Below are 26,947 nucleotides of genomic sequence, written 5' to 3' on the forward strand. Positions count from 1 at the left end.
CAACTATAAGATATTGTTACAAACTGTAGGCATCGATTGTCAAAGAAAAGAATAACTGCAATTGTAGTATGTTTCTAGTTTTTGTTTGGCATAAAAGCAGTTTTCATTATTTTAATCTTTCTTTTACACTCGCAAAAAATTCAGTAAAAAAAAAAAAAAAAATAAAAATTTGATCAACTATAATAACAGTGTTAACCTCTCCTCATTTCATTTTGTTGGAGTTTCCTCTTGAAAACCGAACGGAACAGAAACCACGCAGGAAAAACATGTTCTTAGACCTCAGGGAGACAAACGCACCTGATGTTACGCTCTGCGGCTCTAAAGCAAGACAGTGTGTCACTTGTTCTACTGGCAGATTTTTCTTTCCCCTATAATTTTGTGGAAACATTTTCATGTTATTACAAGTACTTTTTATTTCTCAGGAAGTAATAAAAAAATAATCCCAAAGGAACGAGTGACTATTGTCCTGATGTTATGCAGAGTTAAAAAAAAAAAAAAGAGCTACTACATCTTGCTCAAAGCTTATTAGTTCGGTCTTATGAGGCATGATAAGATATTTCAACTGGAGATGAGACACACACACTTGATATGCAGACAAAATATTGCAGCCAATATATTTATCATTGATATTTTAGCTGTAGAGGATCAAAAAAGACATTCTGTGGAAATGCAGGTTTATTGTGTTTATTTGAAATGACAAATAAAAGAGCCAAACCAATATTTGCTGAGATATGTTACGTGGAATTGAACATGTCGCGGTGCCAGTGTTTTTGATATATTGGAACGGAGCGGCGGCAGGCTGGCGCCGGCTCACCTGCGCAGCATGAGCTTGGGGTTCTTGCTGTGGACGTATTCCTCCATCAGCTCCAGCAGCAGCGTCCTCATGATGTCGGTGTAGTACTCCAGCTTCCCGTGCAGAGCCACCGTCAGCAGGGAGGCGAAGTACACCTTGGCCCTGGCATTGAAGTCATGACTGCGCTCCAGGGTGCGGATAAACTACAAACACAGAGTGGCACGCAGAGAACACACAGACAGGGGCAAATGACAAGTGCATTAATCAGATTGATGAAACCCGCTCGCACAGAAAGTAAATTCAACATAATAAGCTCTTAAATGATCAAAAGACCAATACTTGCGGAAATTTGAATCATCAAGGTAAATTTATTTCTGGCCTGTAAAAACATTGTGTCTTAGAAATGATACCAATTAGTGGGAGACGAATCACCCCACATATGCTGTTAACACTTCAGAGGCACGTTTTTTCTCCCTGCCAGCAATGTTGGTTTAATAGGGAATCTTCACACGTCTCCCTTTGCCATGTCTGCTGTCTCTGACTTCTAATACTGTACAGCGGAAAGTAAAACACAATCCCTAACTCAAAGGATGGGGGAGATGAATTTAAAGTAGGTCCTTTCAGCGTTTTGGCTGCGCTACAGCCCGATTTTGAAAGCTCACAAAGACGTAGGGGAAGAAGCAGCGTCGGTGTCGTGGGAGATACTACACGGCGGATTACACACCAATACAGAAATGAAGAAATCAGCGTTTACCTAAGACGTTAAGTGCGACGCCAAGTCGATCGTTACCTTTTTATTACCGACTTTTATCAGAATAAAGTCTGAAGGAAACAAAACCAACAATAAATTCCTACATTTAAGGAAGGTTGCCTGTGCAGCTGGAGCCACAGAAAGATTATGGCTCAGTGCCTTAAAACTCCACTGTTTCCCAAAAACACACAAAAGAGCCATATTGTTACCGTTCACTGATGTCCTCCTGCCATTCTCATATAGTGCCAGTTCAGTTCACATAGAAGCGTCTCCCCAGTTGCAAATGTTATTGTAGAGTGGCTTTAAATCAAAGGAATGTGATTGTATATGCTCAGGGATAACAAGGTTTACACAGCGCCGCAAATCTGATGAGCTGAGAAAAATCTGGTGGAACCAAATTAAAAGAAAAAAATCTGAATCTGACAGCTACAGTGAAGAGTCCAGAAGTAATGTGGAGCAGTAAGGGGGCATTTTGCCTGCATGGTATGGTCGAGAGATCACTCTCGTCCTATAATTTTGATCCAGATGGGACTCTATCTGAATGACAATAGCTCTATTCACAGTGTGTTACAGGTCAGTGGGTGGCTTGATGATTATGAAAATGATGTGAGTCATTGGCTGTGGCCTTCACTGTCTCCAGATATCAACCCAGAGGACCACCTTCAAGAGATCTGGAGCAGTCGGTGATATAGCGCTCTGCGCCACATCATGAAAATACCCAATAAGGAGATATCCTATGAAAGTATAATAATGTCTTCAGTGCAGTCCAGAGACTTGAAGATCCAATGACAAGGAACACTGAAGCTGGAGGAACACAGCGCAAAACCTTACTAAGATATGTAAAAAATTTTTTTGTTTTCTGTTTTGCATATTGTCAGGCTTAAAGACACATCTTATCTTAAAAACTACAAATAGAATATCTTGAAATATGAGAATATTTAGTATGATCAGTTGTTTCATTTATTTTTTTTAATCAAAGGTCAAAATTATCAGAGATTATATGGAAATAGATTGTATGATATTCTCATTAGTTTGTTAAGGATGAATTGTGTTGGATGAAAGACGCCACTAGAACAGCAACACAATATCATGTTACCCTATTAACAACAGCATCATGTTTAGGTAATACAATCTTTACTGTGTTCCATTTAATCTAATCTTGGCAGCCTAGCGTTTGCCGATTAGCTCCAGAACGGCTGACGCTAACGGAAATATCAACCGTCATCGATCCCTTTGCAAATATTTGGTCATAAACTAGACGACTGTGAAAACATTTTGATCCGGTTCTGGTGCCGGAGCAAAAGTCAGGAGTTCACCGAAGGTTCTGCAGAGCACCTCGGCATGTCGGTACCCGATTCTACAGCAATCCATCTAACAGCTGTCGATATTTCACTGTGATTCACAAATGTCAACCTGCTGGGTGTGTAAGAGGAAAAGTCAGGGAGTCACTCCGCTCATACATCATCCAGGACTTATAAATGTCGTCATTAAACTTCAGGGCGATCCATCCAAAAGTTACAGAGAAATCGCAGCGTTGTCCAAAATACTGGACCCAAAAAATATTAACATCCCTCGAGTTCTGTTGCTGGACTTGTCCAGAAAACATTCTGCACCAGTCGTGTTGTTTTCTATATAAACACAGATATTATCAGACAATTGCAGCGTATTTACATTGATGAGGAAGGTCTTGGAGTTGAGCAGGTTGGAGAACTGGTTGAGAGCCTGAGTCACCGTGGCTCTCCGAGCCTCGGGGATGTCCAGCTTCCCAGTGATCATCACATCATTGGCTCCATCCTTGGACGGGAGGAAGAACACCCGGTTCGTGTAATTCTTGTAGTCCAGGAAGGGTATTCGGCCTTCGCCCAGGTCGGTTCCTTGGTCCTCCATCTCGATCATCAGGTCTGCCAGACAGAAAGACACGAACACCCCGCATCGTTTTTTGAAACTTTCGCCACTTGCAGATCGCTCGCCTCTCTCAATCACGAAGTTGCACGGAGCAGAAAGCATTGGCAGTAAATAATTTCAAGGGAGAAATATTGTTTTCTATTACTGTCACTGCAGAATTGCTCCCAGTAACGATCATAACATGACGCTAAGCGGGAGAATAGTATATTCAATTCACCGCAGGACAATACATCAAAAAATGTAATCAGAGCTATAAAGCACTTCATTACTTTTAAGCCTCTTAGAAACATGGATCCTTTGAGGGACATTAGCAATATGGTGGAGGTTTTTTTTTTGCACAGCTGCACCGTCGCTACCTGTGAATTCTTTCTTGCAGCGGTCTCGCACGCTCTCCTCCAGATTCTCCAGTTGGTGTTTCACCTTCTCGTACTCCCTCTCCGCCTGTTGACTCTTCCTCCTGAACGCACACCACAAAAAAATAAAACTAACGTGTCAAAAAAAGCCAGAGGTAATGAAGACATCACATTTTTTTTTTCAAAATTCTATCCAGTGCGGGGGATTTTTTTGTTTTTTTGTTGTGTTCATACACTATATGCTTGAGTGTGAGAGAAAATAAACTGCCAAATTGGCCGATAACTTGGCTACAAAGCATTTCTCACACTTTTATAAAAATATCCTGTTTCGTGCTGTATTCCTCTGTGAATGTGGGAGTGCTTCTCCGGATAAAAATGCAGCTCTAAAGTTTGACTGAGGCTTCAAGAAAAGACAAAAATATATTGAAAGTTGAAGTTGATCTTGCACGAGCTTAGGGGGGGGGAAAAAAATATCACAGGATGAGAAACAAAATTGAGTCTGACCTCTTTTTCTTGGAAAAAATGTTCTTCCCCAATTTATCATATAAAGAAACCACATCAGTCACACAATTTCAAATTAGTTCAACATCAATTACTGAGAAAAATTGTGCCCAAAACACAAAATAATGAATGTTAAGACTATGAGAGTCAATTTCCCCACCACCTCCGGAGAGATCATATGATCTAGAAGTAGGTCGATAACGGTGCACCGAGTTGGCCTGGAGTTCACCTGTAGCAGTAGACGGAGACGATGATGATGAGCAGCATGGGCACGATGACAGCGGGGATGATGATGTAGAGCGACAAATCATTCTTCTTCTCGTACTCCACCGAGCCGACCACCCACTCCCCCTTCCCAAACTTTATCTGCGGAGAAACGCACAGCGGAGTGTCTCATTACACACACACACCCTCGTTTCCGCCCGACATGTATTTCGGTAGGTGTCACCGGTGAAGATCGGACGGAGTCGGAGAGAGGATGGGGACAGAATCTGAATAATTGTGCACAGTTCTAAAGCAGCTGCAGAGAAGCTTGCAGTAGTCTTTTTTTTTTGAAAGTGCAAGGCTTGTAGGACCACTAGAACTAGATAAATGCATAGATGTACTGAGTCTGACACTTCATAATCCGGCTTCCTCTCAGTAGGTATCTTGTCCCATTGATAGTCTGCTGGTGTTGCTCCTTTATGCGGCACTCTGCCACAGAAATGAAACAATGGCTCACTTACAGGAATTGCCCAGAAGAGATGTTACAGTGTTCATCACAATTGTGCCACGGCTATAATTAAATGTAATTACGGCCTGTAGCTTCAAGGAAACTGTTGAACCAGTGAAAAGAAAGGTCTCAAAATGTATGGGGGACGTGCTGGGAGAAGCGCAGTGAAGACCCATAATGCACACAATGCTGTGATTAGAATGTCTGTGTGTAACTCTGCAATGCTGAACGTAGTCGAGCAGCACCACTTCAATATGCAATTGGAAATCCTTTTTAATATTGATAATCACTCCTCGTATGTGAATAGATTTCTGAGGTACATAATCTACTCTTCACTCACCACATGCGGTGAGTAGCTCATGCTGAAAATGGTGATTTTTACAACTTAAAGGACACCTTGTGTTTCGAGGTCTCATTCTTCCACAATTTCATAACCTCTGGTTTAAACTGTTTTTTGTTTAGTTTGTGTTCTGAACAAAATACTTTAATTCCTTCCAGATATGTATCAATATTGAATAAACATGATTCTTGCTAAGATGTTTGTGTTTCTGGGTCAAAATCATGAGAATGTCCAACCACTGTTCTGTGAAAATGAACTGAAAATTGATTTATGATTGATTTCTGACAGACAAAAGTTCAAAAGAAGTTACAAAAATAGTTTGAGAAAAAGTAGCAATCATAGTTTTTTTTTTTTTTTTTTAAATATTAATTAATATAGGATATGAACAACAATATTCTGAAATTATATCTGAAAACACGATGTGTTTTATCTGGATACTTTTGACCTTTCATATCTAAGTCTCTGTTGTTCTCATAGCTACTTTTAGCTCAGTAATATTTCAGATGTAGTTAAACTCCGTCTGCAGCCAGACTGTCCAGAGTGGACACCACTGTGCACGGCTGTCTGCGTCTGTCTGCTCTCACCATTAGGTCCAGCAGCTCGGGTCGAGTGTCTCGGCGCTGCCGTCTGGAGCGGGCAGAAGGCGTGGTTGAAGGCGGGTCCAGGAACAGCTTGTCATCCTGAAGAGTGTTGACCGCACACTGAACGTCGCCCACAAACGCTTGAGCCTCTTTGGCCGTCATGGCTCTGGAGAATCCTCGACCCTGCAGGGGGAGAGAGGGACAGCGAGGCTCATGGGAAAGCAATTAAACACCCTCCATTAGACACATCAGATGACGAACGCTAAAAATTGTACGCGTTTTCATTGGAAATGGGTGGAAATTGTATAATAGCTCTCCGCTGTCCCAGTAAGAGCTAAAAGTAATTAAAAAGATTAAGATTATAGTCATTGTAAGCACATTTCTCAGTAATTTCTTATTTAAGATACTTTAGGCAGAGCTCCAATCAATCCCACAGGCCTGGCATTGCAATATACACTTTGTGATTCTACAGCACACTTCTGCATCTACATTTATGCTTTCAATTATTCTAATGTAGCCTAGATTTTAAGGAAAGGTGAAATCAGCTTAAGCAAACCAGTGCCTGGGTAATTGAAAAAGCCTTCAAGCCTTTTGTACAGATGGTTTTCCCCACTAATTCACCTGAAGTGTGTTTGCCCAAAGCACCATAACAGGAAATGCTATGAAATCTCCAAACTGACATAAAGCCGTGAGAAAAATTCACACAGCCGGGCAAGAAGAAGCCCAATTTATTCATCTAACCCACATCTTCCAAATAAAAACCCTTTTTCCAGTTCAAGCTTTTGGATGGTTGGTGTGTGCTGAATGTCTCTGCCTTCTGTTCCCGAGGCGAAGAGAAGATGTCACCTCTGAAGAGAATCATTAAACTCTCATAAAAACATAAACCGATAGCTGAAGAAGCAAATATGGTATTCTCCGGTGTTTTCTGTGAAAATATGCTCGTATTCAAAATCTTCAATCTACGGTACTATCAAGAATGCGAACCTCTGTTCAAATCCATCTCACTCCTCTAAGCAAATGCTGGATAGTTTTTTATGTCTCTTATGTCCTATTCAGGTCATCGCTTGTGATCACGCAGGTTTATAATGAAGCTGCAGTATTTCCCTTTGTATATTGAAATGAGCGCATGTTGACTAGATGCAAATATTAGCTGGTGGATTTGCACTTGCATAATAATCACGCCGCTGCGTCTAAATGACAGATAAGCTGCCGTTTCCATAATTGCGACGAGCAATAAAAAGTCAAACCATTATATGTGAGCGGCTAAAGAGGGAAAATGTGTGCAGCAACTGCAAATCAGCATCTTTCCCATTTTTTTATTCTGCTGTCAGATAATAAGCCCATTTGTCTTGATTCGTTCGCACAGAAGGAACGCGAGTTGTGGGCGACGCGGCGGACGACGCGGCACTCACGGTGACGATGATGATGCTGGTCTCGGTGATGACCTTCTTGGTCAGCTCGTTGAAGCTGGGGTTGGGGTGGTAGTCGAACGGCTTCAGCTCCTTCTCGTAGTTGTCCAGCTGGATGGAGGTTCTGAAGTGCAGGCTCACGGAGCCGTTGACCGTCGGAGACCGGAACAGGATGACGGTGTCGTTCTTCTCATGGGCGGCCTGCGTAGCATCGGAGGAAGAGGAATGTGTCATGAAGAGGCCATTAAAAAACAAAAAAAACAAAAAACATGCAACACAAAAGACTGAGGGAAATAAAATAGTAGTACTGAATATGGAAAACACGGGGAAGGATTAGAGATATAAAAAGGCACATGGTGGGTGTGTTGGGAGTTTTTTTTTTGATAAAGTAGTGCATGAATGTATTGTATTGTGTTGTATTATGTTGTATTGTATTGTAGGAGGGACGTGCGAGTCTGGTGTAGGGTGGAGGGGGAAGCCTGGTTTTGTGCACCACAGAAAGTGAAATTATGCGTCTTTTCAGTCGCTCTATTAAAATCTCAATCTGCCACGGAAGAATAGCAGCTCCTGATGAATCACAATTCACACTGAGTCACTCCTCCCCTGACTTTCTTTACATCACTTTGATTAGCTGAACTGATGGAGATATTTCTGTCACTCTCTGATTGTTTTGGGAAAGGACTGACAACGTGCCTGACAGCTAAAATCCACAGTCCTACACACAGAGGAAGATTTCCAAAGGGGCACAGCAGAAAGCATATTCAGCTACTAAATCTGTGGCTAGTATGTGTGTGTATGTGTGTGTGTGTGTGTGTGTGTGTTTTCATTTTATCTTAAAGGTTAATCAGTTTCTTAAAAATTCTCAGAAATTGGAAACTGGAATAACTTTTTAAATATAAAATCATTTTGAACAGGAAAACTGTTCAACATTTTGTGAAATGCCAGAGACGCCTTCTCTCTGGCAGATTAGGAGGCTATGGACAGAAAGTGTTATCAATCGTCTCATCTAAAGGCTCCTACAGACTGTGGGATTTTAGCAGTCTTATAAGTTGTTTTTTTTTTTTTAAAAACCTGCTTCACTGTGCGACGTGGATTTCATAAAGTTGAGGAAGGCAGTAAGTTTGTCCTCTCCACTGAATTAGAGGTGACAACTGCTGTGACGAACTTTAATACGCGAGAATGAAAAAAACAATGCAGCCACTGCAGGTTTCAGGAAATTAGTGCAAGAATCAAGCCGTGGGTTTAGCAGTATTTATGTGCTCAGTGTGAAAATACACCGAGGTCCGGCATTTCTCTTAATTACAATTTTTCTAATCATCTTTTTGTGTTTGCATTGTTTCGCTCTTTCGGTTGTTAGCAGCCGGAGTTGGTAGCAGCAGTAACTGAATGAATTATTATCTAATTCTGTTTGTGGAGGCACGATTAAACGTGATAAATGTAAAAAAGGGTCGGATAAGTCATTAATAGGTCAATCTCTTCTTTTTTTTTTTTTTAAGTGAAGCCCTCAATATGTTTTTTTTAATCCACTTCCTAACCTCAATAATCCATGAAACATTTTAAATAACTGACAGAAACTGAACATGGCTCTGAATAAACAGGTGAAGAACCAGTCGAGGGGCGTTGTATGTTTAACAGCCGCCATGCCGACCATCACGTTTAGCATGTTAGGATGTTATTTTCCACCGAGAGCTGCAGCGGCAGTAAAGGAGAGGCTGGAGACAACGTTATTAGTTTAGTGGGCACTTTGTAGTGCTCGACAGTTTCAGGGGATCAGAGTCATTAGTATCACTCCACTGGGAGCCATGAATGTCTGAAGACTGTAAAATGTTTGCTGGGAACACAAATGCACGGGTCTGCAAACAACGCTGATCCTCTTAAAAACACAATTTCAAGGACGACATGTTTAATTCAAGCCATAACATATAAGTGTCGTCATTCCAAATGTATATCAAAGACATATTAATGTAGCTTGAGCTACAGTTTGACACATTTTTTTGTAAAATATAAACAGTCTTATTTTGAAGGCTGACGCACTTTTCCCCACCAGGCTCAATGCAAGAGTTACATTGGTGCTTAGAATGTGACAACAGAGACAACTTGTCCTATTAAGGCTGCGTTGTGCAACCTATCTTAATTTATCAGAGGATAAATCTTCACCCAGACTACATCTACGCTTAACTACAAACAGACACTTCCCACAGAAGTCTTTGTTTAGAATTACAAGCACCGGAGAGACATTACAGGCCACAAAAAAAAATGAAATCACTTCCTTAAGCTGCTAAGCTGACCTATAAATCAGCATGTTTTCACCATATGCCAGCTGCAATAATGAGTCCACATATTTGGGTCTAGTTCAGTGGACAAAGTTAAACCAAGAGAGGCTTATGAAGCCGACCGGCCAAGGCCTTTGAGATAACACTTTACGTCCAATGAGAGTCTGTGGCAGCCCCAAGTATTTTCAAATCTCCACTGTCCCTTGGTAGGAGCGCCCAGAGACTTGGCCGGGAAAAAAAGTGGCAACGAGCGGCACAGCGGTAATCTTTCACAACCTTAATGCTGGTGTTAAATTTGGGCGTTTTTTTTTTTTTTTTTTTTAAATGAAATGAAGAAAATTGTTACTGCTCAACACTTCCCAGAACACTGGAGGGAAGGTAGCATCAGCATGCCGAGGGCAGCTTCTTCAAGTTTTCCTGGCAAAGTTAATGCAACCTGTTTATGTTGGACGGGAAACATGGCTTCAATCGAGTGAGAGAAAACAATGGCACCGCCATCTGCAACCCTTACAGGTTTGAAAGATTTATGGTGGAAAGAAGTGGCTTATGAGCATCTCGGCGATTAGCGGAAGCAAGGAGGAGTTGGCGTGTGTGCGTGCATGTGTGTGTGTGTGTTTGCTGGTGTGTGTCCTTGCTGAAGCAGTTGCAATGCTTCATGGAGCTTGGATGAATCACTGCTGGAGTCGTGGGCTTGTGAGATGCAGGGAAATCGAACAGTGGCCCTACTGTGAGGGGGGGACAGATGGAGAGGCAGATCATCAAAAGGAGACAGTTGAGAGGAAGAATGATGAAATAAAAGAGGGGGAAAAAAAAGATGACGGCTTGATGTGTTGACAGAGATGCTGATGAATAAAATGAGTAAGAACCTCGACAGCAGACGTGTTTCCCCCCTGGACTGTCATGACAGCGGTCTGGATCAGGTCAAAACCGGAGCCAGTCACCACAATGTTCCTCCCGCCGCTAAAACACACACACAAAAAAAAACAACAACATATAAACATGTATTCCCAGGCAGACAAACAAATAAGAAGACAAGCTCATGGGAAGAGTTACGGGAAGAAAGACAGTCTTCGTAAATTGTACCCAGGGTAATTTTCACTGCAGATGAAAACAAATTAGTCTGTTGTTCTAGCCTGTGTTCCTCCTCTCATGTGTCATAGTGCTTTCTATTGGTCAAATAGAAAAAAACGAGTCAGGGAACCACCTAATGCATCCATTTCCAGCAATTATCAAGTAGTTTGTTAGAACATCAAAAACTTCCATTTGTTCAGCCAATTTTCAGCCAATCACGAGAAAGTGTGGAAGGCGCTCCGTAAACACAAACACAGACGGATCCAGCAAGTCCTGGAGGACAACTCTTACTTAAAAATACCAAGGTTTCAGACAGATAGAAATTTGAGGGGTTGAGATGGAGGCAGGTGTCTTCGCAATGGACCAATTTCCTCCAGACTACACTGTTGTGTTTGACCTCGTTTTCAATGACAACTTGGCTCTTTCTGTCTTTATTTCCTGCTTCCCATCTTCAAACGCTGAAACAAGGGAAAGGGAAGATTTATAAAGTAGAGTCAGCCCATCTCTCTGTTTCTTATTTATATCAATCACAATTACGCTCCTCTCACCACATCTGTTTGAAAGATGTGGGAAATGTGGACTCCGGCAGAAACAACGCCGGTCGGATCAAAGGGAACGAGCCTCTGAAAGCTCTCCGAATGAGACTGAGAGCCCTCCACCACACAAGTGGCTCTGTCTGGCAGGTACAGCACGGCCATTAGGCGACTGTTGACGGCAGCAACCGGCTCAAAAGGTCAGTCAGAGTTGTCAGCAATTAGTGCCAATTTGTATGCAAATCCATCCAATCAACAGCGGAAATATTTCGCTCAAAATCACAGATCTGAGCCTCGGGGGGGTCACTAATGTAAGGAGATGTCAGGATGTAGACGCCGTACTAGCACAAACAGTGGTGCTTTCATGTACAGCGACGCCCAACTCAAGACTAGTTTGTTAAAAAAAGTAAGTGTTGATCAACTTTCTGATTTTAATAAATATATTTCATGAGAATAAAGTATTTAAAAAGTGAATGTTCTTGGGTACTGACCTTTCCTGCCACAATCCCGACGCCTACAGCGGAGGTTAATTGGTGTGTCTACATTTGCCTGCAGGTACGAATCTGGGCGAGAGTGAGTTCGTGGAGAGGACTGAGTGTTACTGAGCGACTTTAAAGGATGGGTGAATCCGTCGGTCTGCCATACAGAGTAACTGGATCAGGCTCTGGGCTGCAGGGATGTGTTTGATGTCCATCTACACAAAGGTTTTCATGAAATGTCACTGAAGACCATGAATGCAACTTCAATGTGGTTTTAAAGGAGGAAAAAAAAAATCAGTAGACTAGTAAAAATAGTAAAAGGCCAATGTTTGGAAACCACGAATGGATGATTCAGATTTCAAGACTGCAGATTTTTTTTTAGTCCGTCTTTAAAGTGGTATATTTTATTTTCCACTGCACGTACTGCAATGGAGGTTCAGCACACTCTGAATATCTTCACAGCAACAGCAGCGAGCGGGACATCTTCATGATCACAGGTCAAAAAAACACAAATAAAAGTTTTCTCACAACATTAATGTTGACATACAACAATTACTCTGCGTGACTAACCAGACAAAGCTTCCTTTGGGGTGATGGTCGAGCACGACGGGGTTTTCCAGGAACTGGAAGGCACTTTGGATGGTCTTTATGGTACTCTTTCCGTACTTCATGGTGATGGGGAGATGGTCGGAGGGCACCTTATCTGCCCGGTATTCTCCTGTCCTGCAGGTGATCTCTGACCCGAAGTGCTCTCTGCCAAAACAAGGACACAGCTCAGCACTCGCAGTCACAGTCACAGGCTGAAGGAGTGAGGCGGGGTGGGGGGTATTGGGGTGGGGTGGGGGGTGGGGGGGGGGGGGGGGGGGGGGGGGGGGTGGGGTCGCACAAGGTCACCGAGCAGTCGAAGCCAACATGGCAGCAGCCTGACAGCTTGTTAAATCTTGGCTTTGCTGCTTCTCTTGCTCGTTATTTTTCTGTTACCTCTGCCTAAAATGTCACCGCGGACTGGTTTTGACAGAACACGCGGTCCCAGAAGCACAGGCAAATTGTATGAGAATAAATCCCTCCTGCTTATGGCACCAAAGTTAAGGTCAATTCCATTTTTGCTTCATAAATATAAGGGGGGAAAAAAAATCAATTTATGGGCTTCAAAGTGTGCTTACTGTAGAATTTGCATGCAATACAATGTCTGAATAACAAGTAGCTCTATCAACTGGAGAGGCTGAGCTGAAGCAGAATTGGTGTTTTGGCGTGAATGACAATTATTGAGAAATGAAATCCTTACACAATGCAGTCCACCCCTCCGATGTTAACCTTTACGTCCTCCTTACTGCCAGTATCCAGAAATCTCCCAGAAATTGTAATGAGCGTCCCCCCAGCTTTTGGACCTCGGGCAGGTGTCACCGCATCGGGAATCGGGTCCTGGTGAGGGTGGAGAGGCAGAGTCAACACATACATCGAGATATTATCATATTTTCCCTACAAGTTGTATTCCACCAACGGAAAGAAACAAAGCAATGTGTCACTAACAGCCCCTGCTTCCCCTCACCCTCCTTGATCCACCTACCCCGAGACACACGCCATCAGAAACACTCAGACGCACAGACTCGTACGAAGCACCACATCTGGTCCAATATGCTGAGCAAACAGTTCGGAGGAGCACTCCCCCGTGGTGAAGCTTTAGTCGAGCCGCAGATATGAAAAGTCAGTTAAATAGCGACGCTGTAGCCTGTTAAAGCGTTGGCAAGTAAAGGGGAACTGCTGCACAACATCTGGTCGAAGAGGAACGCAACGCACCCTGAGGCTTTCTTGCACAGCGCAGTATAATTGTAATCTGTACCCAGATGCTTTATTTATAAGTACAGCATAATGTCAGATTTGGACAGTCCAGTTAATGGCATGTCCTGTGACAGGAGGATGCCAGGTTGGTGGAAAGGGAATGTCTCAAGGACGGCAGCAACGCCAGCTATGGCTGACTGTGTGGCAGTGGAAAAATGACAGGAGGATGAGCTGGAGGTGGCAGAGCTGAAGCTGCTGAGATCTTCACTGTCAGAATGGACAGGAGTAAGAATAAGGTACAGGTGATGGGGGTAAAAAAGAAAGTGCAGGTATTTAGGAGAGATGACAAGTAAGAGCTAAGAGGACGACCAAACAGGAGGTTCATGCATGCAACTGGCGAGTGTTCGGAGGTAAAAGAGACGGGAGGTACTGGAAGAGAAGGGAAAAATCGCAAAAAAAACAAGAAGAAAACTTGATTGCATGTCCTTGGTACACTTTGACGAGGGCTTCTCTGCGTTTTGAAAATGTAAAACACAGACAGATACTGTTGCAATAATAAAATCCACTCAGCGCCGGGCGTTCATTTTCCAGGTCAAACACTGTACTGGAGCTGTGGAGTGAAAAGTATTTGGAGTGAGAGAGTGTGTGCTTACTCTGTAGGTGAAGTACATGGCGGAGGTTCCTTTTTTGTTGCCATTCACCACAACCTCCACCTCGCCCCAGTGCGACTTGCTGACGTCGACAGCGCCGATCTCACACACCACACTGAAGCACGATAGAAAAGAGGATGATAATATTTTAGGAATTTTAGTCAAGCAGTTCATTTTAATTATTTCTTTGCTAATTATTTTATGAATTACTTCCAGAAGTGAAATGGAAAAAAAATGCCCATCATAATCTTTTATAACCCCAAGGTGAGGTTATCAAACTGAAGAGAATGGATTTCAACAATATCTTGTATTTTTAATTTTTTAAAAAAATAAATTATTGCAGTGATGAAGTTACTCCAGTTTCCAGAATACTTTTTTTTTTTTTATCCTTCATTTATTCATCTCACAGTGGCCTCGGCTCTCTTCATGCAGAAATACTGTGACTGAGCACAAGGTTGCATTCACACCTGCTGAAAACAACCCCAGTCTGACCCGCTGGCCACTCCGCTGCTGCACCGGGGCATTTGGGGCAATGACAGAGTTGGTAATGAGGGACGGTAAAGCACTGATTTTTCTACTTTCCCCAATTAGATTTACCCAGAGATCAAACCTTGGGGGTCACACGTTGGCTTCTGTAACCTTTAGGACATAATTTCCAACACTAATTAACAAGCCATCTCAACTGTTTTTAACAGGTATATTACAGATTAATTCATCACAAGGGTCACGAAAGTATTTGCGGAAAATCAGCCTCATTAAAGAAAATAGTTCATAATACAAAAGCAAATGTCACAGAACAAGCTGAAACCGAGTGACTTCCGTTCGTGTTTTATCACGGCCAGGCGAGCAGAACAGGTTCAGCTGAGTAACGTTGAATAAGCGGCGAGGAACACAGAACGAGTACCGCAGCCAGATTGGCTGGTTTCACCCCTCAGGGATTTTTTTTTTTTTTCTCCCCACATTTCAATGTCTGGAGTTTCATGGTAATCGTGTGATAAGGGAAACACGTCCAAGTCTGCAGCAGTCCTTGGGGAAAATGTGCCGCTGATGAAAGAGGTCAGCATAACACAGCAAGCCTCATTCGCGGCAAGGCTGCAACGGGAGGGCCGCCGCGGCGCCGCAATTAGCCGCTCAAGCTGGGTTGTGAAAGAATAAAATATCACCACACAAATTCTGCTCAAACTTAACGCAAGTTACAACCTGCAGGAGGACTGTGCAGGACGTCTTACAACGAGAGGAGCGGAGGCGGCGTGTAAGCACCAAAAGTGAATGATTTAGGAGGGAAGCGCCTCCATCTGGTCTCATAAATCCAGGTTTATGTCTCATCATGCAGATGGCGGGGCAAGAATTTGTCATAAAAGTGGCTCCATCCTGCCAGGTGTCAACAGTTCTGGCTAGAAGCTGTGGGGCAACGGCGTGGCTGTTTTCTCTTTTATAGACCATTTGTATGAAGTGAGCGCTTTTTAAACACAGCTGTGACTGAAGTGCATTTGCAAGATCTGAAGTTAATTCATTTTTTGATTTTGATACAGTGCTCAAGTCCATTAAAGTACCTTTGAGACGAGGTGGATGAGAGTGACTGGAGACAGCCACAGTTCTGCGGTCAGTGTGTGAGTGCGTGTGTGTGTGTGTGTGTGATGCTATCAGTTCAGCAAGATAAATCTGAATCTCAAAGAATCCAGGCTGCTCTGAAGGCAAAAAGATGATATCCAGCATGAGCTACACACAAATAATTGAGTGGCATTCAGTAGTTTATCCCAGCGGTGCTTTCTTTCAACACATTTTTTTATGGACTTGACACAGGAGTTTCCACAGTTTGGGGCTGTTTTCTGAGAAACAAAATTCAGTTATCAGCTGGGGTCAGGGGGATGACTTTGCATAAAATGATTTTTAGTATCAATACATACAAGTTCAGGTGAAATGGAGATGAATCCAAATAAAAAAAGAAACGACTTACTTTTGGTTTTCCACTAAAGTTTGAATATGATGACTCAAAACGATATATAATAAGAAAAATATGAAGATATATCCCACTTGTATTCAAAAATAATAGAAAATATTCATTAGAAAAAAATGTCTAATATTCACTCAAAAAAATACTACTAGGACAAAGAAAAATCATAACAGCTGAAGGGAACCAAGAGAGAGCGATGGGAGCATCCTCCCACGCTTTGAAAACCTCTCGAATAACACTCAAAAGATTAAAATCGTATCATCTAATAAAACACATTTAACATATGCGTTTGCTACTTTCGGTAAATATCAAACTTTTCAAAGAAAAAGAAAAAAAGCACATTCATTAAGGCTTTATAGGCCCATGTTTGTGAGACAATAGGGTCCTGTTAAGCCTTAATATAGTAAGGCTTATCGGTGCCCCGATGGTCCCATTTTTCCAGAACACTCACTATACTGCATCCCTCCTGCAAGTGAATGTGCTACCTGGAGCATATTTATCCTTGAAGTGAGAAGCCATTTATATTTATACTCCATTTCCTTTTTTCTCCCCCGAATCATATCTGTTCATTTTTACATTTTCTTTTATTTTGTGCTGATTTCTCTTCACTGTGTTATCTATTCTGTTTTGTATTGTGTTTGTCTACTATCACGAAAAAAAAAAGAGGCTTAAGAAAAAAAAAATAAATCAGTAGTTGAGGCGAAGTTCAAATGTCTGAAGGTGTAAGAGATTCAAAAGACTGATTTCTACGGCAAAACTTATAACCTGTAAAGTTTTCAGCTCGACCTCGAACAGCAGCAGGAGGAATTTGGATGTGAGGCTTTAACTTGTAATGTAGTTCTTTTTAATGTTGTTTTCTGTTTACTGAAGAAAACTATCTGAATAAAGTTTCCCTCCTCTGGCATTCCTTTTTCTAAACCCAGCCTCTGTATCTAAATCAACCTGCGTCTGGAGACTGTCAGATCAATACTGTGGTATAATGAGCTAATTAAAATATACAGCCAGGTTACCTTGAGCAGAGAAGAAGAACTCCTAACAACAGATAAGGATCTTCAAAGTACACAAAACAAAACTTTGTCTGAGACGCGCCAGCCAAAAAGTTTGAACACCAGTCGGAGTACAATGCATGCTCATACTGTGAGAGTGTGTGTGTGTGTGTGTGTGTGTGTGTGTGTGGACGTTACCTCGTGGAGACGGAGTACTTCTCCTTCTGATGGATGCAGGGCTCTCCGACCACAGTGATGTTTTTAATGTCATCTTGATGGATGCCCAGGTTGGAGCCGCGGATGGTGATGGAGATGCCTCCCTGCAGGGGGCCGAAGCGCGGGATGATCTGGATGGGGGAGGGTGGGGGTGGTGGAGTAGGTGTTTATAGGAAGGAAGGATTTGAGATGGATTTGGAGAGATTAGTTTTTGCAATAAGGAAATGCGAGAGAGCTTTGCACAGTGTGTTTAAGCAACTATTCTGCTGACTTCCAGCTCTTAATATTCAACGCCATGCTGGAGAATCGCATCAATACTGTATGAATCACATCCACATGTATGAGGCCCTGGCCAATACTGTACCGGTGAGTCAGACATGGTGGATAATAAGCAAAACTGTGACAACAACATATAGCCTGAGGCTCCATGGAAATGTATAACATGAGCATTAATTTCGAATTAAAAATGAGCACAGTATAAATACATAAATGTGAAATAAGTCACAGTTATGCAGGCATATCAAGAGACAGTCGCTAAATGCTGCTAACCCTGCCATGATTTAGTAATTAGCCCTTTTTTAACAAGTTTCTTTAATTTTTTAATGAATTAACTCATCAAGCGCTGGACACTGAATATTTCATTCAGTGACAGGGCCACTGAGTTATTCGGATTTCTAAGCAACAAGACATAAATGCCAATCCATGTCACTGCAAAGCAGAAATGTCAAACTCATATAAAGCCATCAAAGGAAAAGTCAGAGGGTCAACAATTGTCAGTGTGATTGCTCCTCTTGGGACCTTGAACGTCTCTAAAGGTTTAACGTGACAATTTACAAGGTAGTTATTCAGATGTTTCAAGTGTTAACATGAAGTCGCTGTACTCGCTTAAAAAAAATCCATCCACAGAACTATCACCAACACAACAAAAGCAATTTGTCTGTGATATATTCATCTGCCGATATTTCAGTCAGGCTGTGGTATGTTTGGAGTCACACTGACACGCAGACCATTAAGGATGGATTTTTCGCAATGACAGAGAGGCACCAACAATTAGGTAATCAAACAAAGAATTGATCCAATCAAGATATGCTGAAGATCACTGCAACTTGCTCCCAAGGAGAAACACACTCACAGAGACTTCTGTCAACAACAAGAGGGGAGAGAAACTACGTGGCCGATGAACTGCCCCGATCAATAATCCAATCAGCGTGGTCGATGCCTCCTCTCCACTAATCGCGACTCCTCAAAGAAACCGCCGGTGTCGGCTCTAAAATAAACACGGAGCGGCGGCGGCGGCGTCGCTGCTACTCACATCGGTGATGGCGGGGTTGGGGCACTCGGTGTTGTAGGGGTCCCCGGACCCCTGCTGGATGCACAGCTTGTCGTACACGCAGGCCTTCTGCCTGCTGCACCACACACACCTGTACTTGATGTCGGCGTTCTTGCACAGGCTGCAGTCCTCCCTCCCCATCGAGCAGTTGTACAGCGTCACTGCACGGGAAGAGGCGACAAGAAAAAGGTCATTTAAAAGCAACGTGTGTGTGTGTGTGTGTGTGTGTGTGTGTGTGTGCGTGTGTGTGTGTGTGTGAGAGAGTGTGCTTCTCTGTTCTGCCACTGCCTCACTTGTCATTTGTTGAATGTTTTTGTGAACCCAGCTATTCAATTCATCTGATATTTACTTTCTCTTTTGACTTCCATTTCATTATAGTTTCAATAATTTACTTATTCTGTCCTCATTTCTGTAAAGCACACAGTCTACACTGAATAAAATGTCCTAAACAAGTATCAATATTCTATTTATTCCCCGTTCTCACTTAAATCTCTTGCTATTAAATAAGCAAACGCATTCTGTGACCGAGATGAGAATGTCACTTTGTAATCTAAAATGCAGAACGGGCCTCACGATTATTTCCCATTAATTCCCCGGGATCCCTCCATTTCCGCCCAAAACATGGGCGATTACCATGATTACCAATTAATTTTCTGATTAATTTTCAATCGGAGATTAAAGGTAGCATTCTTCGATCCAAGAGAAGGAATCATACTGGGCCTCGCAGCCGGCACAGAGGGTATTATAAATAAGATTTCCACATTAGAATCAAGGAACGCACCGTTCAGTGTGCTGTCCATCTTCTTGCCAGACTCCTTGTCCTTCACGTAGAAAAGAACATTGGTCTCCGGTGACTTATCGTAGGAAAACTAAGAAATTGGAAGAAAATTAATTATTAATACAGAATCCAGTGATTAATGGCACTTAAGCTCTTCTCGGCAAACAGTGTGGGCTGCCGCTCCCTCATGCCAAGGGAAATAAAAAAAGAAAAGAAAAGAAAAAACAAGAATGAAAAAAAATTTATACCCAGTCTGGCAGATTTTCAGTTGAAGAAATCAATGTTGGAAAAGAACATAGCTGGGGGCTAGGCACTGTTTGAGCTTCCCAATCACAGAATTCACAATGTGGAGAGAAGCTAAAATAGCTCCAGTGAGGGGAGTCTGGCCAATAGAGGGAGCTACAGAACATCACAGTGAGAAGGAGCTAAAGCAGGATTTCAATTTATAAAACTCGAACATATTAACACCTGAACTTAGACAGAGAGAGTCAGGATATATGGTTTAAAAAGGTTGAAATTAAATAGCATTCAGGAATATATTTTACTCTTTTGTGTTATATAAGAGGCGCTTTGATGACTCAGACCGCACTCCACAGGCCAGGACAGGCAACCTGGCTTCAATGTAATTAAAACCGATGTATGAAAGAAATGATGAGCACAAAAAAAAAAAAAGAACTCACATTGAAGCCACTGAAAGTGTAGAATGGGCCATCCTCAAATTTGACCTCTTCCTCCACATTTCTCATCAGCTCTGTTCCGATGGTGAAAACACGACCCTGCACAGCCGGATCGAAACACAACGAGAAATGTGCTGCATTCATTTATACACAACATATTTTTTCCCAAACACAGCTCAGAGAAGCTTCTTTCTATTCTCGGGGCAGAGCAAGAAATGTACATGCCGACTCTTCTGAGCCCTTCTGTTCCCACTCAGAAAAGTTTGCATGTTGGCAAATTCACAAGTGGCGCTATACGCCAAACATTCAGCATCAGTGCTGTTAGCTGCGCGTCTGTTGTTGGAGTTTAGCGTCTGTGGTTCTTCTGAGAGTCTCAGTATAGCGGTTAAACAAGCTGAACTGTCAACACAATGCTAACGTATACAGAGACGGTGTAAAAATCATCTGCTGCAAGATTTTAACTGTGTCAAACTATCATTTATGAAAAACACACAAAAGCGGGAGATGTACTTGGTCCTGTCCTGACTGATGACTGATGTTTGTAAGATTACCTATCTGTGTGTCATAGGTTGTAAATGAAGCTGACAGTAGTCCCGCTATTTAATAAAACAACAGATAGATTATTTGTATGTGTCTCTGTTTATCACCAAGTAATTCGTCTTTTTTGATGGGATTATTACATTTACAAACAGTCAGCACTATTATCAATCTTATTCACAGTGGTCCCGATATGCAACTCTGGAAAAATATCAGGAAGGCTTTCCATAAAATCAATGCCAGCTTACCTGGTAGAGGTTCAAATTGATCCCCTCGAAGCTGATCTGAGTCTTGTACCCGACGGGGATCAGCCCAGGATCGGGATTCTCAAACTGAGGACACTTTGCTCCCTAAAACAGCATCGAAACAGCTCAGATCCCCACACTTTTAATTCTTTACATTTTAAAACCATTCCTATCACTTTAAATACAGCCTCGTCTGTGGCGACAGATAAGTGTATCGCTCAGAAATCGGACTAGTGCACCAATATCTACCATCCTGCAATATTTGTTATGCACGATGGTGGCAGCTGATAGCCGGATTTGCGCGTTTATTAATTTTCAGGAGGAATGTGGATCGCTCAGGCGTAAGGCGTGTCCTTTGAAACTTCAGCAGCTGTAATCCTGCACATCCCGTCAGAGCAGAGGGGAAGACGTTGGCTCGCACGTAACCTTTAAAGCGACCGACCTGACGGTGCTTGATGATGTTGGAGCCGACCACGGCGTCGTCCATATCGCTGCAGGTGTGATCCTGCGTGTTCCACTGGCAGCCCCACGGACTGGCGACGCACGACATGCACCTGAAAACACAGAAAAACGGACACAAACAACCCAGATGAGGAGTGAAAAAAATGCTTTCATACACTTAATTAGGCTCCAGCGGGTGCACAACACACACTTATACACACACAAACACACACACACTGCAACACAGACACAATCAAAAACATGCAAACTCATCAGAGAGTGTCCGGCACAAAAATCTATGTTGCTGACAACGAAATGGATCTCTGCAACTTCACATAAGCAAAGCTCGTTCATCACACATTCCACCGTGTGAAAGAAATAAAAGGAAAAAAAAAAACAAGAGGAAAAAACTGGCGAGATCGACTTTCATTTTTTGATTAATGAAAAGGAAACTGAGGCAATTTCCTCGGCTTGGTAATAAAAGGAGGAGAGAAAATGCAGGAGGTGCATCCAAAACTACCATGCATCACAATTTACAAACAGAGCCTTGATCTCTCATCTGTTCAAGCGTGGTGATACATTTACATCAAGGTTGTCAGTTGATGCTGTGTTCAGTGTCACTGTGTATTTTCTCTGAGTGACAGACCAGAACTGATAGATTAGGAGCCAGACTCACGGTGTGTTTTCAGATTTCTTCACTGTGGCAGCACAGTTGTAGAACTTGAACTCTCGTGTGGCGAGCTGCACGGTGTCGTTGACAAATATCTTGATGGCGACGGCCACGAAATCTGACGGTAAGAACGAGGTTAAAATAGGTTAGAGGTTTTAGAGAGGATACAAGGTTTTTGCAAATGCATCAACAGGAGTAGGAAACAGATTGAATTTTAAAGACAACAGCCAACCAGCTACAACATTTAAACCATTTGTGCAAAAATAGCGCCGTCTCAGATCCCCGAAGGTGTCCTGCGAGCTCAGGAACCAACATGTTCGCCGCAGAGCCTTTAAGTCTTCTAAGTTTTGAACCACAGCTGCCAGGGATCAGCTTGTTTTCATACTGCATCCCACAGATGCTCCGTTGGATTGAGATCTGGGGGATTTTGTAGGCAACATCAACACCTTCAACTCTGTCAAGTTCTTCAAACCATTTAAAACCCATTTGTCCGGCATGGCAGGGCGCATGCCGGCGTAATGGAAAGCTATAATCAGGAAGCTTCGTCAATCTGCAGCAATGCTTGGTCAGTTTCTTTTTTTTTTTTTTTGCATCAGAGGAACAGAAGCATACTGCTCATGTGAAAGAAAATATGATTCGTCAATCCAGAACGGCTTCATTCATTGATCTGTGGCTCCATTTCTAAAGCTTACATTTCCACTGTAGGAGCCGCCGTCAGAGGCGTTGAGCGGTGGACAGATCAGCGCTCAGACTAGTAGTTCGCTTCTTGTCAAACCTGCTCAAAATTACATTTACACTCATATTTGATCATTTTACCTTCTTTTATTTTAACGTGTTGATTAACGCACTCCAGCACTCACTTCTTCTCATGCATATTGATGATGGGAGTTACAGACGTCACCTGTTGGATGTTTTAATGCTGTAGCTGTATAAGATGCTACATTCTGATGAATAGAACATTCTTTAGCTGAGACCGGAAACCACTGGAACACATCTCTGCTCCATGACTCTCATGTCAACATAACCCAAAGCTTTTTGAGGCATGTGCCACTTTGTCTTGCAAATAACACAAATAGAGGTTCGTAAGAAAGAGCGTACCTTTGTCGTCGGTGGTCTGTGGTATGCGTGAAGGCGGAGGCAGATCGCAGGAGACCTGACCAGAGTCAGACATGGTGCCTTCACTCTGGAAAGACTGGATGTCGCAGTGCAGACGGTCAGACATCCCGATGGCAGGAAGGGAGGGGATGTTGATCTTCACCTGTGCAGTGGCGAAGTTGAAAGAGAAAAACAAAGAGTGATTTTTACTGGAACCAGTGTCACATGCGATGTGAGAGTCCAGCAGTCATCAATGCTTCGAAGCTGATCCGAGAAACATCTACCATCATATTACCATAAACTATCCAAATCACTGTAGTCTCCTTGTTTTTACATGGCTGAGGAATATTCTGCTTGGTATATTATTTAAACATGTTTAGTATAAATGATGTTATAATAGAGAAACTACAGGTGCTGCTCATAAAAACTTAATTCATTTGCAAAGTTAATTGTTTTGCTAAAGAATAGAAAGAAAAAAACCCTGTTCTTATGAAATTACACATGTTAAAATATGTAGAAACTCTGAACACAGAAAAAAAGTCTGAAATCATAATAGCAATAAATCTAATGTATATACAGCTTTCACCGTGAAATAAAAAGAACGATTCAATTATATTCAGGTTTGTCGAGATGTGCCCGTATTTCATTTTGAAGGGCTAGAAATTGGTTGAGTATGAGAAAGGAAAAGATGTGCAGTGGATGGAAATTCAGCGGTGAGTCAGAAAGGTTGCGACCAAGCAGCCGTCTGAAAGTGGAGGATAAAAAAATGAAAAAAAGAGGAAGGGTGACAAAGTGCAGAAGAGAAGCGCTCCATCTTCAGGTTTTGAGCAAAATCAAAAATGCTGCTTATAATAAGACAGTTCGGAGCTTTTCCTGATGGATCAATACAAGGCAGAGGGACCTGGAGCCCGGGGCCGCTGATTCACAACATAAACAGTTTATTATTCAGTCTAAGCATGTTTGTGTGATGTAGATGCGAGGCGAGCTGTGTACTACAGAGCCAGAGACAAAAAGAGAACAAAGGCGGAGCGAGAATGAGCAAGAAGCTGTACCTTGTCAGTCTTTTTGCAGGAGAGGTTCGGGGGATAGAAGGATACGATCTTGACACACTGCTGCCTGGGGCTCCACAGCCAGCCATTCTTCTCCTCCGCCCGTCGGCACTCAGACCTCCTGGTACACCTTCGGATGAAGAATCAACATCTCCCATGAGCCTCTGCGCCACAGCTCCTCAACACGTCCACAAAACCTCAAATAAACAAAGCCTGTGGAGCCAAACTGATTTTCATGTATGGCCAGGCGACTCCAAAAAAGACACATCCATGTTTTTACATTCAAGTTATGTACAAGCAACACTTTTACATAATTCGAATAGTTTGAGAAAATCAACATTAATCTTATCATTCTTGTTTAATTGCGTTAATTTTAACAACAATTTCACCTGATTATTGTGATTATAACGATTACCACGACTATCACACACTGAAATGGTAAGAGAAGACCATAAGGTTGTAAAATCACATCATAAATTACAGTGAAACATGTTCGCGTTGTTATTGATTGGGCACAGCTCGACACAAAACACACAGAGAAAAATTCAATACGAGGAGGCCCCGGTCTGATAATGTGCAAACAGCAACGTCTCACATAATGTAGCATTGCATATTAGTGTAAAATCACAGAGATTAAAGGTTTCTCATGAACTAGAAGTTAATAGAGGATAGTAAATAATCTGAAAATTAATTTTCAAATTGATTTTGCAGTCTCATCAATTATTTGTCCCGTCTTTGCCATGTCTGTGGTAAATGTTTTATCAAACTACTTCTCCAAATATCAGATTTTTTGGCAATTTAGAAAGGAATAACAATAGTATATTCTTCAGCTCACACAATCTAATCAGGGCACTGAAGAAAAAAGATGAAATGATAAAAAAAAAAAAAAACCTGATCAATTTAGTTGAAGTGAACGTGTCTTTCCAGCTGTGATGCCAAGTACAGCGATCACACCTCATGTATGAGAACACTCGTGACTTTCAAAGGAAAGAGATTTGCTTTGTGTTCTCAATTTTCTCTCTTCCTTCAGCTGGCGATCAGATCGCTGTAAAGCACTGGATGCACGCGCACCTCGCTACCCTCCAGACCCTGATAAATACAGGCTGATGAGAGTAAATTGCCTGGTCCGCCGTCGCTGTACGAGGCTGACAAACAGCTTTAATTCCTTACGGCTGCACGGACAACAGGAGATGGAATATAAACACGGGGAGACACTAAAACTGTCCACAATAAAACACTGAACAAATACCCGCTGTGCTTTACAGATGGAATTGCATGTGTGTGGGTGTTTTCTGTTAGTCTGTCGCTGTGTGCATGCGTTCGTGTGCGTGTGTGTGTGTGTTTATGTGTGTGAGACAGAGATCCTCACCTGCCCTCCAGGACACACCAGCCACAGTAAGGGTCCCTCAGTTCCACGCATGATTGGCAGTCTTTCTTTTGGAGGCACGTCTGCACTGGCACCTTGGTGATCTGGAGCGTTACGACATGAAATATGATCAAACGGCGCACCTCGGGGGGAGACACTGTACAAAATAGGAAGCATTTACAAGTACAGCTTGTAAAGCCGCTTGGTTTGTTGCAGGTGTGAGTGAGTGCAGAGGGGGACAGGAGCCCTGTCACAGCTCGTACTCTCACATGTCCGCTTCCCCATATCTATTTACTTTTCGACTGAAAATCGTGCACGCTTCCCGTTCCAGGCGGAGGGAGAAACAGATCATTTAAAAGGTCTGTCAGACACCAGATTGAAGCACTGGCTCTCATAAATTCCGATCTGAGTGACGGACAGCTTCTGGAGCTCCTCAGAGAAGGGTCGGAGCGACGAATAAAAACAAATAGTGGAGGTTTCATAAAGATCAAATAAGATTTTTGCAAAAGTCTTTGTGCCATGCCATTTATATAATAGTCTCAGACTATGAGGATCCATCGAGCACAAGAAGAACTGCCATTATTATAATAACATGAGGGTCAAATGCAAAGCAAAATTACATTGTAATGAAGAAAAACTACAAAGCAGATCTTACAGGGAGCTATAATAACTACATTAAGCTAGTTTACGGCACAATGTCGAAAATTGTTAATGTTTTCTTTATTCAAATATTTGTGTGTTTAATGTTTCGTAAAAACATATTAGATTAAAGTTTGCTTTTTCTAAATACACCTACACTTTTTTGCACTATAGTGAAGGAAGACATTTACAGATGTTATCTAAAGGTTTTTACTGTAATCATTTGAGTGTTCTGGCTCATTTCTTTTCAGATAAATCTAGACTGAAAATGGCCCTGGAACTGAGATAAGATTGGTACCCTTGGCCTATATGGATCCCACAGCTTTCAAAAATAAACTGTGATACTGCATAAAAGACTGGTTAAAAAAAAAAAAAAAGGCATCCAGCAAAACGTACCATAAAATAAAGTACGGTGTGAGATTCCGGGTCTCAACATGTTTCTAACAGCTTACAACATTTTTGATAATTGTGTGAAAACCTGTTGTGACACTAAAAATGCCTTCGAAGAGATGGTATCTCGAGATGTTTCCTCCATACATAAACGATTTCACACTCCTCTGTTTGTCAGATAGTTGGTTTTCCTTTCTGCTGTCGAGTACAGAAACACGGCGGAGGAGCAATGTGTGCTTCTCATTTCAAACACAGTTTGACAGCAAGTCATGTAAACTCGCTCTGAACGAGCAGAACCCGCTCCGGTACCACGAGGCTTCGCAATGCGATCGTCTCGAAAACACTTACTGAATCTTTAATTCGGGTCTATGATGCAAAATAAAACTGCGCTGCAATTCAGTCTCATCAGGCCCCAAATAGTCCGACCGTCTTATAAAATATGAC

The 26,947-nt window shown here is 42.3% G+C and overlaps 1 protein-coding gene across 2 annotated transcripts in view; it reads right to left on the reverse strand.

Annotated features, from left to right (window-relative positions):
* The window catches only part of plxnb2b (plexin b2b), a 129,132-nt gene that overhangs the window by 17,167 nt on the left and 85,018 nt on the right, over positions 1-26,947 (reverse strand). For both annotated transcript variants that reach the window (XM_030095820.1, XM_030095821.1), the window contains 20 exons: positions 25,478-25,578; positions 24,112-24,238; positions 23,063-23,222; positions 21,971-22,082; positions 21,296-21,407; positions 20,857-20,958; positions 20,075-20,170; positions 19,398-19,485; positions 18,599-18,777; positions 17,269-17,417; positions 14,134-14,245; positions 12,987-13,123; positions 12,272-12,454; positions 10,485-10,578; positions 7,349-7,546; positions 5,940-6,119; positions 4,533-4,669; positions 3,806-3,906; positions 3,216-3,445; positions 815-996 (listed from right to left, as the gene is read on the reverse strand). In XM_030095820.1, coding sequence (XP_029951680.1) covers positions 815-996; positions 3,216-3,445; positions 3,806-3,906; positions 4,533-4,669; positions 5,940-6,119; positions 7,349-7,546; positions 10,485-10,578; positions 12,272-12,454; positions 12,987-13,123; positions 14,134-14,245; positions 17,269-17,417; positions 18,599-18,777; positions 19,398-19,485; positions 20,075-20,170; positions 20,857-20,958; positions 21,296-21,407; positions 21,971-22,082; positions 23,063-23,222; positions 24,112-24,238; positions 25,478-25,578 — 2,780 coding nt within the window. The remainder of the gene's footprint in view (positions 1-814; positions 997-3,215; positions 3,446-3,805; positions 3,907-4,532; positions 4,670-5,939; positions 6,120-7,348; positions 7,547-10,484; positions 10,579-12,271; positions 12,455-12,986; positions 13,124-14,133; positions 14,246-17,268; positions 17,418-18,598; positions 18,778-19,397; positions 19,486-20,074; positions 20,171-20,856; positions 20,959-21,295; positions 21,408-21,970; positions 22,083-23,062; positions 23,223-24,111; positions 24,239-25,477; positions 25,579-26,947) is intronic.

The sequence above is a fragment of the Salarias fasciatus genome, chromosome 7, assembly GCF_902148845.1.
Source record: "Salarias fasciatus chromosome 7, fSalaFa1.1, whole genome shotgun sequence".
Lineage (NCBI taxonomy): Eukaryota > Metazoa > Chordata > Actinopteri > Blenniiformes > Blenniidae > Salarias > Salarias fasciatus.